Genomic DNA, 14580 nt, shown 5'->3' with positions numbered 1-14580 from the left:
CTGGCGTCACATCCAGCGTGTTGGTTACCAAGACAGGCTCTGGCTCCCCCACAACCCTGTACATCTGTTTAGAAAATGAAAATGGATTAATGTTTCACTAACAAGGCCTGCACTGACCATGCATTTCACTAATCTTCCTCAAGCTGTGCTTCAGTAACAACGGACTAAACATTAGTTACACAAAACCCCTAAAATAAGTCTCGCAAGAGAATGTCAGGAGATACAGAGAAACTCACAAGTACTGTGAGCAGGTTACTGACACATAACAAGACTTGTAAATGACCTGAGATGACTTAGCTTTGACTTCAAAGAACAGGAAAACTTTGATTAGCTCTAGTAGTGTTTATTTCTCGTATTCTACATTGTTTCATTAAAATAAGTTGCAGAAGGTCAGACCACAGCTTGCTGAATTTGAGGAAATCTTTTGAAAATACTGAGAGACAGACTGCAGCCCAATGGTGATGCTGACTGATGATCAGATTTTTAACCAAGAGTCAGACTTCGACTCTCTAAAATAGCCTATGAACACCGGATGCTGACAATGTTTCTTTGAAAAAACTCATTATTTCAGCGTTGTAGAAATCTTATCTGCTGAAGATGACCTTTGTCACTTCAGTTGTCTCCTGACACATCACGTCTTTCAAAAGTCCTGAACAGAAGGGATTTTCTCCGTTTACTAAGCAGATTTTTTCCCCATCGTTCATGAGCACTTCTGCCTCGCTCTGAAAAGACTGATTTGTGCGTGATAAAACTCTTATTAGGGTGACAGGGTGGTGCAGTGGTTAACATTGCAGCCTCAGAGCGCTGGGACCCTGGGTTTAATTCCGGATCTGGGGTGCTGTGTGTGTGGAGTTTGCATGGTCTCCTCATGTTTGCTTGTGTTTCCTCTGGGTGCTCCAGTTTCCTCCCACAGTCCAGAGCCATACTGGTAAGTTAATTGGCTTGTGGTAGAAATCTGGCTCCCTTGCAACCCTGATCTAGATAAAGTGATTAGAAAAATAACAGATTCATTATAAAATAATTATAATGAAATAGCTACAGTGTGGAAAAAGTTATGTGCATTAAGAGAGCTTAAGAAATTGCAGATAAACTGACCCTCTAGGTTGTTAAATATTCTTTCTTTATGAAAGATCTTAATTTTTGAACCTCTGGCAGATCACTTCTTAAGATGTGCTTCAGTAAGTTTGCAGCTTCCTATAGATTTTACTGTGCATTTATGTGTTTATCTCTACATCAGGGCTGTCCAGTCTTGGTTCTGGAGGGCTGGAGTGTCTGTAGGTTTTCTAGGTCTCTTTAAAGTGTCGCTTTTTTCGCATTGAAAACACAGGGCTCCCTTCCAGGGTCAGGATTGTACATCCCTCCTCTACCAGCTTTACTGGTCTTATATCAAGACTGTTCCTGGCAGCACAACCCTCACAACCTGCAAACTAAAACAAAAACCTGAATGTTAGTTGAAGGAACAATGACACAAATACAGTAAGTTTAAATGACTAAAATACCAGAAAATTAAATTTATGCACTAACCTGAAGAATAGTGCAATTCCACAGATGAGATAAAACAGTAAGAAGAAAACAGTGTACAGAAAGGGGGAGATACAGAGCAGAGACGTTGGTGTGGATTGCAGATTTGCAGTCACCAGCAAAAGATTAGCAAGCCACGTTACCAGTTTGATCATTAAAATCATTTGTGCAGCACTGTGTAAGAGTTATTGAAGGACTGAGTTGGAAACGGGCGCATTACAGGTGCTATCTAAACCAGAGAGCCTTGAGCACTGCTGAAATGTGGTCAGGGACCGAGCTGCTCTGATTTCTGTTGAGGGAGGGTGGAGAAGTGAGTAGGTTGTGTAATGGCTGTATCACCCTGAACCCTTATCTTGTCAGACTTCTGAAGCCTGGGTGCGGTCAGCTTTGGGATGGGAGACCTTTGCTTTGGAGTATAACAGGTTGTGGCTCGAAGAACCAACTGGTCCAACTGGTCACCATATCGACTATGCCGATATGGTGAAACTGAGTCCGACCACAGGTTACTTGGCTGTTGTGGAAGATCAGGCCAGAAACATCCTTCCTTTTTTATCCACTGCTTTGTTCTAAAAATCACTATTGCCACTAACTTGTGGCTGGGACAGGTTGTAGGTATTTCCTTCCATGCTGAGCTCTTGTAATATCTCACCAGCTCATTATGAAAACCTATGGACCTTACATTGAATTAATCCTCTTGGTGTCTCTGATGCTGCACTGGGAATTTAGAAGTGTTAATATTTCTTAACTGTTTCAAATCAAATTCAAGTTTTATTGCTGTAACATACGAAACCTTATTAGCGCCACGGAAAAAAAAAAACTCGTTTATAGGAGATAGTATCTTGTTTAAACAAGAAAATTATTAAACACGTGTTGCGAACTATATTAATACTGTTAATTGATTTATGCTGTATATGCAATAATATTGCCCCGTGCAAAGTATTGACTTTAACAACAGCAGAATATAAAGAAAAAAATAATCTAAAGGAGCACGTGTTCTGTCTTTTGTATACATGATGTACAACACCGTGTCGGTAATCATCCCCAGGTTAAACACGTATTATTTTCGCTGTTTCTGTCAAGTAGAAATGACACGGCTTTCCAAACGTATGTTTTTCTGGATGTAAAGCTGCAGAAACATGTACATAGGTTTTTGCGTACTCTTTAAAAATTGAACAGAACGCATTCACGGTGACTTGATGGCAAGACTTATATACCAGTTGTTACTGTTTGTAACAGTAAACGGCAAGCCAACAACGTACAAACTGTATAACGGGTTGTGTGCTGTCCTGGAATTCTACTTTTTGTTCTGTATTACCCCATCTCTTTACATTGACTTCTTTGCAACCGGACACACAAATACTGCTTCTTCGCCCTTCGAAATACACTTTTCCTGCACTTTGCTGTGAAATTCCAAATTCAAATGCATTTCTTGTCAGCATACTGTAGTCTAAAATCTTTTGAGGATTTAACGACTGACCAACAATAACAGTAACAGTAAGCCAACAGTAGGTATTATATCTGAGTTTCAAGTCATCGTAAATGTATCCCATTCAATGTTTAAGGATTCCACAAAAACCCAGGTACAGTACACGTTTCTGCTGTTTCATGGGTTTCATGCAATAGCATACGTTTGGAAAGCCGTGTAATTTCTACTCGTCAGAGAAACGGCGACAAATACACGCGTTTGACCCAGTAATACTCACCGGCACTGTGCTGTACTTCCTGTATACAAGAGACAGTACACGTGAAACTGCACAAACATATACTGTACATGGGTTTTTGCACCGGGGTAAAGTTCGAAAACGATTTTGGCACGAAACCTCTTAGAGTTGCGAGAACACTTGCTTTGTGTATAAAATACATTGTGAATGCTTTCTCAGCCTTCATTTTGTCATTTTTATGACATTTTTTGGACCAAGCACGAATATTCTTTTGTCCATATCTTCGCAATGGAAGCACAGAACGCCTTCAAACCAAATGCATTTTAAAGACCACGACTTGTGGATATTTCCACAGCCTCTACATCAAACTATCAGTGAGCTAATTATCTTTTTTCATCGATGCGTAATTACGCACTAACTGGAACCCGGGGGACCGCTGTGTACACAAGTTCACATTGAAATACTGTTCAATACGGCTTCGTGCGAAAAACACGTATATGACCATAGGCAGCAGAATAGCGCAGTCTCCAATTAATCAGACTGTAAGCACGGGAATAAAGCTTTGTTTGATTTCTGAAACCCTTCCTTTACGTCCTGTTTTCATTCAGGTAAGGGTAAACTATTGTAACGCAACGGGGGCTCAGGCGGGCGCATCTGGTCGGCCCAAAGTATAGGTGGCTCGAACCCGGGACTTCCGCGTCTCTCTGCAGCGACCTAGCCCCGTGAGCCAAAGAGAGATCTCTCCACAGCCCACTAGCTGTGGTCCTGCTATCACAGGGAAGGGCGGTGACGTCACCCGCTCTGGTACGCCGGCTCTTACACTGCTTGTCGGCCGTAAGCGTTACACTATATTCACAATACTACTGACAGCAGGAAGATTAAAATATTCTTTACTCAGCAGCTTATTAAAAACAGCTCCCATGATGTCCAAACCGATTTTTTACACGGAACACTGACACAGCTTTGCGTTCTGAATCTCTTTTTCTCTGCTTTTATTTAATGTGGCACAATGCACTGGGATAGGGGTATTCTGTTCACAAACCAATCGCATTTAAACCACAGCACCCACAAGAGGTTTCGTGTAAACGGTACAGGCGTGCCAAAATCGTTTTCGAACTTCAAGCTAACTTTACCCCGGTTGTTAAAGTCAATGCTTCTTTGCATAGGACAATGTTATTGCATATATTATACAGTGCCATGGAATTTACAATATTTATATAGTACACAACTGCTGTGCTTATAATTATTTTCTCGTATAAACGAGTTATTTTTTTTCTCTTTGGCGCTAATAAGCTTTCGTAATAACAACTAGTTGCATAAAATCGGTTTGATAAGCTCATAAAATTAAAAGACATACAGTGCAATACAAATATACAACATGAAACTGATAATACACAGCATCCAGCTCAACTTCACATACCATCCTAAACACCAGTAGTACCAAAAATAAAATAATTAACAGAAAAACCAGATGACCATTCACATGAGAATGTGGATAATAAAACAATCAAGCACAAATACACAAAATCCACAAAAAACTCAAAATTCTGCTTGTATATTACAAAAGCCAATGCTTTCTTGGTGGGAATAGATTGGGTTATTTCAAGTCATTCTATATGTTAGATTTTCCTAGTGCTATTTCTTGGATTGGAAATACAGTTCATGTCCATCTTTGCTGGAAGCTTTGCTTAGATATTTTCCAAAAAGAATTCTGACACATTTTCCTATCAGTAGAATTCTGAAGTATGTTTAAAGAATTTGTTTTACTATGTATAATGTGTGTAACAATAACATTAACATATGATGTGACTGATTGAAGCTGTTGAGTATTATTTGGGTTTATTTTAGCATTTTAAACTTTATTAATAGATGTAAATGTTCATTTGCATCAGTAAAACCTGTGAAGACCTGTTTTTGTGAAGAAACGTGGGAATAAGCCATATTTATTGGTTAGATTTCTGTGTATTTCTCACATGACTACATCTCCTCTAATCTTAGTTCTTTCCATTGTTGTACTTCTAATAAGTGCTCCAAAAACAAATCTTTTCTAAGTGCTTTTTTGATTTGATCATGTGGTATTTAATTTAAACCTCATCTTGAGATGATTTGTGAAATAAAACCACAAAAACCTGTTGCTTACAGAACAAGGATGGCTATGTTTTAACCAAACATCATTAGCCTTATCTGGACTTTGAACACAAAGCTCATATGAGATTAATTGTTGCCTGATTTATTTTTTAGTGAATCTTTTTATTTAAAATAAATTTGAATAAAAAAAGATAAAATATCTGCAGTTTTGGATTAGATAATATTGCTGCTTGATTTTATTACTACAAAATGTTGAGCTTAAGAATATTTTTTTTGCTTTTTTGAATGAACTTTGCACTGGAAACACCTTACGTTTCTCTGGGCTTTCCTGATTTTTTGTTATCCATATAGTTGGTAGGGCTAGGGAGTAGGGGTCCTGGCTAATTTCCACAAACGTAATCTATCCTAACCCCCTGTCCATTGCCAAATGAACAGCCCTTTTCTATTTTATGAAACCAGACCAATTGTTCAGGCCCATTGATACTTGCCCCATTGATCATCTCACACTGCTAGCCACCTGATCTACAGTACAACCACCATCATCTCACACTGCTGACCACCTGATCTACAACCACCACCATCTCACACTGCTGACCACCTGATCTACAGAACCTTTTTCTCCACAGTCCCCTTAACTGTCCACAGCCACCAACGTCTCATACTGCTGACCATGTGATCTCCACAACATTCTTGTCCACAGTTGCAGTATAGGCCAGAGCTGCTGTATAACCTGTAAAAGCATATCCTACAGCACACACATACATGGTGCTCTAGAAACTTTGTGACACTCCAGAGGGCCTCTTTCTCATCTAACAATCTGTTTGCATTTCCCTAAAGGCTGTGATAACCCCTCTCATACTGACTATCTGAGTCCTTAGCTGACACTGCACATAGTGTTTCTTGTGGTTTTATTGTTGTTCTGTGCTGTGTTTATAGACACCCTTTGCATCTTGACTGGATCAATTGTAAGTCTGTGGATAAATACATTAGCCAAAGTAATACATGTAATGTCAATGGAATTTCTTGGAGAACATGTTCTACCATTTACCTTGGGGAAACTGAAAGAAAATTGACTGAGTATTTAGCACTTAATTCAGAGAATTGTCTCACAGCCCTTTACATCCACCCCCTGCCTGTCCCACCTTTTCCATGTCTCACCTCTCTCCCTCTTTTGCTTCTATACACCTTCAGTGTGGAATGAAATCCTTGTTCCTCTGTGGAACTGACAGCTCAGTCTGTTCTTTGTTTCTTCTAAATACTTGTTGTTTTTTTGTTTCGAGGAACAAAAGGACACCGAAAGAAGCTGCTCCCAGGATCCAAAGTGAAATGGCAGAGAATGCTGTGTACTGCCCTCTCATTAGGGCCATGATAAACGCCTCCAAGCATTCCAACAGTTCGGACAGGTCCTTCAGCTATGCAGCCGTCTGCTTGCATGGCATTGTGTCCATTTTTGGGATCCTGGAGAACCTCCTGATCCTGTGGGTGATTGGATTCCGGGTGCGTCGGACAGTGATCAGTGTCTGGATCATTAACCTAGCAGCCTCCGACCTCCTGGCCACTATCTCTCTGCCATTCTTCACCCACTTCCTGGCAAGTGGTGGCACCTGGACCCTGGGGACCACCTTCTGCAAGATCCACTCCTCAATGTTTTTCCTCAACATGTTTGTGAGTGGCTTCCTGCTTAGCGTGATCAGCCTGGACCGCTGCGTGGTGGTCATATACCCTGTGTGGTCCCAGAACCACCGAGATGTCCGTCTGGCCACGCAGGTGTGCATCGGGATCTGGATCCTGGCCGTTATCAACACGATCCCTTATTATGTCTTTCGGGACACCATCGAGAGAAACGATGGGAGGATCATGTGCTATTATAACTATGCACAATACAGGTCCCCCGATCAAGAGGTGGACAGCCTCTGTGGGATGAGGCAGGATGTCTTGGCCATCAGCAAGTTCCTGTTGTCGTTCTTCATTCCACTGCTTGTGATCATTGGCAGCTACATGGCCGTGAGCTCCAGCATCACGAGACGCGGCAGGAAGCGTACCTATCGGTTCTTCCGCCTGGTGGTGGCCGTCATCATCACTTTCATCCTCTGCTGGATTCCTTATCACATCTTCAGCTTGCTGGAGGCGGCCACTCATTATTACCCCAGTCTCGGTCGCCCGGTCTCCATGGCTCTGCCACTGGTCAGCAGCCTGGCCTTCATCAACAGCGTCGTCAACCCCTTCCTGTATGTGTTCAGCTGTCCTGACTTCTTGGCCAAGATCCGGCAGTCGCTGACCGCAGTGATGGAGAGCGTGCTGATGGAGGACACAGACTTCCAACACCGCCGCAGCACCACGCGCTCCTCGGTCAGCACCAGCGAGCTGTTGAGCCGCGGGTACAAGTTCCGGTGGCAGCGCGACAAGCTGAGCAGCATGGAGAAGGAGGAGGACCTGCCGACTGTGTTTTGACCTTTGACCTTGGCTCATGCCAATAGAGTCTGTCAACAGGAAAGGCAATGATGACTGATGTCCTCTGGGGTGATAGGTGTTATATAACTATAGGACGTCTGCAATAAGTTAGAATGGTGAATCTACGCTCCATGGGAGGGAATGAGGGAAAATGACTTGCCTGTCATGAATTCCTGTATAGAAATTCTTAGGCCATGTTTTTCAGCTCCTAAGTATAACTCATTATTTTTTTATGAAATTGTGACTTCACAAGTGGAATGCTGTGGACTTTGTACGATCCCTTGTTTTTAACAAAATCAACAAACTAACAATGATTGTGCACTGCTGAAACATTCACGGGCCAAACGGGAGCACAGTTCCTTTGTCCTGGAGCTCAAGAATAAAAACTGCTTTTATTTTTCAGAGAATATGCTGCCTTACCAATTAACCAAACTCAAACTAGCGTGAGCCATTCATTATGTGAATGAGACTAATGTTTTTTTTCTTTTTTGGGGGATAAACTCAACACCATGCAGCCCACCAGCCTAATTTGTACATACATATACATATGTAAACTAATTAATAGGAAATATGTGCATTATCAGTAAATTCACTTTTGTGTCTTTTTCGTGCTTGTAGGATTTTGAGCATAAGTATTGGAAAGCTGCATCTGAGTCACAAAATGTAGTCACAAAATTTAGCAACAAACATTTAAGCTCTTCTGCATGTATCAGCCACTCTTTCACGCTCAATAGTGGGAGCTGTTTCAGTGAATCGACTTTAACGTACTGGGTTTCCCTTTTCTATCCCTGGATCTAGTATCAGAAAGCCACTTATTCCTGGAAGAACAGGGTTCCAGGCAGAGCTACAACTGGGGGGGAAGACCTGTCAGTCACTGGGGGCACCCACAACTGGGGCTGATGGGAGGAAACAAGGGCTTGGGAGAACACTGAAACTCCACACAGAAGACACACCAGTTCAAGGTCAAATCCAGAAAAAAAGAGCTATGAAATAACAGTACTAACTACATTCACACCTATTATTAAATTTGATATATTTTTGACGTAACTTGACTAGAATGGGATTTGAAAAAGAAAGTGGAAGCTAGCATTCTACAAAATGACTGAGGTGATATTGTAGGTCTACAAGGAGTGAAATTCAATGATATGTTAATGTGTGGTTAAGTCTGTTAAATAGTGTAACCTGCTCATGGCTCCTAACAGTTCATTTTAACATAGAATAAAATTGAATGTAGTTTTGACCTGTGTAGAGAATGCCAGTGTCAATGCTAGAAGGATACAAGTCTAGACTGAATTAAGACCATTCCTGTGAGCTAATTGAATAGTTAACAGTGGCCAGGAACTCTCAATCCTGCTTTTTTTTGTTTTCTGCAGCCTTTAAATTGAACTGAATCTTCAATTAATCTTTTCTTGAACGTGTCTCCAGCTGCTAAAAACTTGCAAGATGGTTTAAAAACTCCCAAACTACCTTATTTCTGTATTTCAGAAATCATTCAGGTGTCTGGATTTTGAAACAGTTGTCTTCATGCAGAGCAACACGTATATACTTTGATGTAGAGTCATTCCCACTTGTGTTGGTCCATGAACTGGTCACATTGCAAGATCTGTTTAGACAGGAATGTGGGAGTGGTGCTTTAAGAGGCAAGGTAAAGAAGAAGTGAATAGGTCTGTGTGCTGCATTTCTTATTAACTCTCTTTAAAACCAAGCACTGAACAGAATAAATTGGGTTAAACCAGTTCTCGAGGAATGAAATGCTAATGGATTTCTTTCCACCCTAAGTTCATGAGTTTGTAATGGAACTAATCATTTACTTAGTCACTGTTGGCATTTCACCCCAGTCTATAGCAGCTATAAGAGATATAGGAGACCTGTAAATCCCTCAGAAAAATGGACCTCTTGGACCCCTTGTGTAAAAGGGTTGTTTTCTTCAGTTTTAAAAGCATGTTTGGATAGTTTGCACACGTGTCCTCTGATATATTTTTAAAATTCTCTTTTAGCCTGGGCAGCATTCCTTTTAAGTCTTGGAGTGTATCTGGCTGCTCTTCTCTGGATTGATTCGAGAGAAGCTATGTTTTTTCTGTGACTTGCTAGTTCATATTGAGTAAACCTACAACCTACAACTTAACTTATCATCCGTCAACTTTTATTCTACTCCTTAAGATACTGTATATGTTGGAATGGAGTGGCAGCTTGTCTCCGGGCGGAAGTTGTCTGCCAAGTTGTGAATTATTATAGGAATGTGGTGTTTCTGTGGACTGTGACCAGGTTTTAATTCGATGGTTCTGTTGCTATGCAGCTCTGGTGAGACTATTTTCTAATGTCTCTAACCTTTTCCCAGAGAACATGCATTCCAGGACCGGATACCCGGCTGTACCCTGACCTCTTGGTGTTTGTATAATTTGTGGGAAACAAGAACCTGCCTAATTTTAATAACATACTCTCCTCCGAGAATAATGTTGTCTGTCTGCCCACAGGAATGACCTCACAACCCTGCCTCTGCTTTCTGTTTCTTCTCATCCTCCATCATCATATGGCCAGCAGCCATATCACCCTGCAACTCACAACTGGCAACCCACTGCAGCTAAGCAGGTGTGAGCCTGGTCAGTACCTGAATGGGAGACCTCCTGGGAAAAACTAAGGTTGCTGCTGGAAGAGGTGTTAGGGGGCGCTCACCCTGTGGTCCACGTGGGTCCTAATGCCCCAGTATAGTGATGGGGACACTATACTGTAAACAGGTGCCGTCCTTCGGATGAGACGTAAAACTGAGGTCCTGACTCTCTGTGGTCATTAAAAATCCCAGGGCGTTTCTCGAAAAGAGTAGGGGTGTAACCCCGGCGTCCTGGCCAAATTCCCCATTGGCCCTTACCAATCATGGCCTCCTAATAATCCCCATCTATGAATTGGCTTCATTACTCTCTGCTCTCCTTCCCACTGATAGCTGATGTGTGGAGAGCGTTCTGGCACACTATGGCTGCCGTTGCATCATCCAGGTGGATGCTGCACATTGGTGGTGGTGGAGGGGAGACCCCATTACCTGTAAAGCGCTTTGAGTGGAGTGTCCAGAAAAGTGCTATATAAATGTAAGCTATTATTATTATTATTATTATTATTATTATTATTATAATTATCATCCTACAGTCCAGACCCACCTTCTTTGAGGGCCAGAAGCCCTCAAGGAATTTGTATTTTCAATATCTGGATCCCTGAATTATTCTGTGCTCAAGACCACAAAAAGACAGTTTGTTTGTCAGGGTGGGACATTCCTTTAAACCCGGAGTTGTATCTGGTCACCCTTTGGATTGGTTATAGAGCAACAATATAATTTCTGTAGAAGGACGACCCCAAATATACTTCACGAAATTGAGAAGAGCTCTTATTGTCAGCACGTGTGAAGATTTTCAGATCTTCTTTATCACCGACTTGATACACAGAATTTTTACAGGACCAAACAACGTAAAAAGAGGCCTTATGTCTACACAGGTTAAAGAAATAGGACAAGATAGTACTCTTTTATTCTGCATTTCTAGAACCACCGGCTGTTTGAAATAAATTGCCTTGTGAAAAGTCTGAGTGCTTTATTCCTATCATGTCTATGTAGTGTGTATTGCACCTTTCCCTATTTCTTATATACAGTAATATTGGACTGGGCATTTCTCCTGTCAGCGCCCGAATCCGAACGGAGTTTGTTTCCCCCTAGTGGCTAAACTGAACACTGCATTCATTAACTGTGGTATAAGAAGCTCAAATCCCTATGTGGGTTCTAATATTGCGTGAAAGCAGTTGCTACACTGAAACAAAAAAAAAAAGCTAACCACACCCTGTCGCGTTTCCCTGTGAACTGTTCACTGTGCTTCAGCAGACGCTGTGAGCCTCGCATCATGCAAATGAAAGTAAAGCGAAGTCTAAAATCCATTTTTTTCCATGCATCAAGTTCTTCTGTTTTTGCATAGGAGTGGGATAAACTTAAAAACGTACTGTATGCTGTGTCTGACGACATCTTGCTGAATTTATGCTGTTTAAAGAGTACTGTTAAGAGGTCGTAACAAATTGTGAATTGTAAAGGTGTTGCGCCTACTTTAAACATGTTCCCCTACAGTACATACTGTACCTGCCCAAATAATCTTCTAATTATTACTGGTGGGAAGTGTTGCCACTACATCCATCTATTTCTAGATAAACATGACTGAAACGGGCAGAGAAACAGCATCATCCAGCATGATTTTGAGCTATAAGAGGGAACAGAGCCCCCAGAGAAAGAAAAAGTGCAGGGAACATATAAACTCCACACAAAATGTGTTCTCTAGACTCAAATTCCACCCAGGTCCCCAGAGATTTGAAACAGCAATGCTTACCTCTATACCTATTTATGGTTTTTATTCTATGCTGTATAAATCTATTTTAGTCATTTGTTTTGTGTTTTTTTTTTTGCAAATGTTCAACACTTGAAAGTGTTGAGTCAAAAGACAGTTTCATGAGAAGTTTTTGAATGAATGAAGAACCTGATGAATAATATTGAAATGAAACTCCGTTAACTAGACAAAGAAGGTGAGAGTTTAAATAAAACAAAAGCCAGAGACATTGAGGAAAGCTAACACCCCACCGGGCTCATCAAATAATACTTTGCAATTTGCATGAGATGCTGCAGCTGAACAGAATAAAATCAGTTTCTGGATGGTTGTGTAGCCCAGCATCCTGATAAGTCCAATATATTAGCAAAAATGCTTGAGGGTTTTTTTTCATGGGAGCATGGCAGGGTACACCTTGGACGGGACACCAGTCTGTCGCAGGGAAGACACACACTCACACCAGGCACAATTTTCCCAGAAGCCACATAAGCTGTCCATACTGTATGTAAGGAGGAAACCAGACCAACTGGAGGGAACCCACAGAAATTCAGGCAGCAATACTAACCAATGTGCCACTGTGCCACCCAGTAAGGTGTAAATGAAATTCTTAATTCGTTTTTCTGATAGCTTTTGGATTTACATATTCCTATGTTTTTGAAAAAGTGTCTCATTTACGTTTCCTAAAGATTGTGCTATGTAAACTGTAATATGTACCTTAAAAGTTGCTGAACCTGTTTATTTTTTCAGATACTCTCAGTGCACAGTCTGCATTTGTTTTTGTTCATTCTGTACTGTGGGGAGTTCCAATAGCTCAAAACCTCACAAGACACCAATGGACATCCCTCCCTGTCATTCCAATCAACAGACAGCCTTTGTCAGCTAACTTGTGTTGTATTTTACATTCTTTGTCCAAAAGAAAATTATGTGCAGCTATGTTATTTTTGTCCTTTGTCTTTGAAACTCAAGACGCTGTGTCCTGCAACATTTTCCAGAACTGATGGACTGAGGCTCACCTGACTAACACAAAGGGTCAGAAGCTGTACTTTTATATGCTTTCTGCAAAGGATTTATGCATGTCTATTAGAAAGATGATTGCTGAAAATATACTTCTTTATTAACCATTAAATAGTTGGTTTTCAGAAAAAAACTGATTGATTCCACTCTTGTGGAATTAGAACTGTTTAGCAAAAATACTGGGTTCATTTCTTTGCAAATTTAGATGTTGCAAGGGCTGGTTTAAATTACAATTTTATATTTTATTAAGATGTAGGCACTTATGCCAGTATAGAGCCTTTTTGTGTGTTGTTTTTCAGAATACGTTGGATATACATATTATTTGTAATGCCTTGGATTAAGTTGTATTTAGAAGGGTAGAGTAGAAACTTTATTCATGGTCAGATTACTATAGATTGAGTTTCTCTAGAATCTGAACCCTTTACTGCCTCATTTTCTGTTTTGTTTGTAAAAAAAATAAGAATTGCTCATATATTGTAGGCCAATATTTATATCTAGCTCTTTGGGGGAAGATCTTTGAAGAGTGTCCAAATGAACTCTGTAGTCTAGTGTCATTATTCAATGAAAATTATCCCTTTCTTCTCTTTGAAGCCCAAAGCTATAGAGAGTTATTATTCTTTTCCTACTGGCAAGACATGCAAGCACAAATCCATCCATCCATTTTTTAGCTGCTTTATCTAATTCCGGGTCCTGGGAGAGCAGGAACCTATCCTGGCAAGCAACTGCTGTAAGGCAGGGTACGTCCTGGACAGGGCAGTAGTGTGAGGCAGGAATGCTAATCACTGCACTACTGTGCTGCCCTGTGAACGCAAATTCTTGCTCTTAATTTTAACAACTAGAGACTACAGATAGATACTCAACATTCTATAGTACCTCACTTTTTGGTGAAACGATGAGTAATAGAATGTCTACTAAGCCTTTTAGACACCTATAGATATTTTAATTTTAGTCTTCCAGAGTGCTGATGTACTGCTGAATATACGTATGCTTTGACAGTATGGTAATTCACATACCGTTACATACAGTTTGACAGTAAGGTAAGATGGTGTTATTTGTTTCATTTGGGTAGGGTAGGGAAATAAGAATAAGAATTTTCCCTTTAGAGAAAGGTAATGGGAGCAGATTTTACCTCTTGCTGGATGCAGACAAAATGCAAAACGTCTCCCAGGAGAAGTTCAAATTCTAAGTCATTTAACAATGTCTGATGTTTAACCGTCTGCTAGTCTTTTGTTGCACAACAGAAAAAATAAATTTGAAAAAGCTAATTTTAAAATGGTACTGTATTTGTGAAGGACACATTCACCATTTTGTTAAGTATTTCATTTTATTTTTGTTTAAAATCTTTGTTTTTGAGTTTTTTTTTAAATAAAACCTACATTCCAAACTTGTAGATGATTTTTTTTCTGCAGCAAGAACTGGGGTATATGGAAACAAACTGCTAATGGCATAATTTCAGACGACCAAGACAATGAGCATTAATTAAGTGCAGCTCACAGTGA

At 40.5% G+C, this 14580-nt stretch overlaps 1 protein-coding gene across 15 annotated transcripts in view; it reads left to right on the top strand.

Moving 5' to 3' along the window:
* LOC148672651 (prostaglandin D2 receptor 2-like) overlaps positions 1-14130 on the top strand; it is a 57554-nt gene extending 43424 nt beyond the window's left edge. For 9 of the 15 annotated variants that reach the window (XM_088628473.1, XM_088628469.1, XM_088628470.1 and 6 more), the window contains one exon: positions 6551-14130. In XM_088628473.1, the coding sequence (XP_088484599.1) occupies positions 6597-7721 (1125 nt within the window). In that variant the 5' untranslated portion in view covers positions 6551-6596 and the 3' untranslated portion in view covers positions 7722-14130. The remainder of the gene's footprint in view (positions 1-6550) is intronic. The other 6 variants (XM_088628474.1, XM_088628471.1, XM_088628472.1 and 3 more) reach the window with 3 other exon arrangements.
* The last annotated feature ends 450 nt before the right edge of the window (positions 14131-14580 follow it).

This window comes from Lepisosteus platostomus, chromosome 4, assembly GCF_059453375.1.
Source record: "Lepisosteus platostomus isolate fLepPlt1 chromosome 4, fLepPlt1.hap1, whole genome shotgun sequence".
In the NCBI taxonomy this organism is placed as follows: Eukaryota; Metazoa; Chordata; class Actinopteri; order Semionotiformes; family Lepisosteidae; genus Lepisosteus; species Lepisosteus platostomus.
The sequence above is the reverse complement of the archived record's forward strand: the minus strand, read 5'-3'. Positions and strand labels throughout refer to the sequence as shown.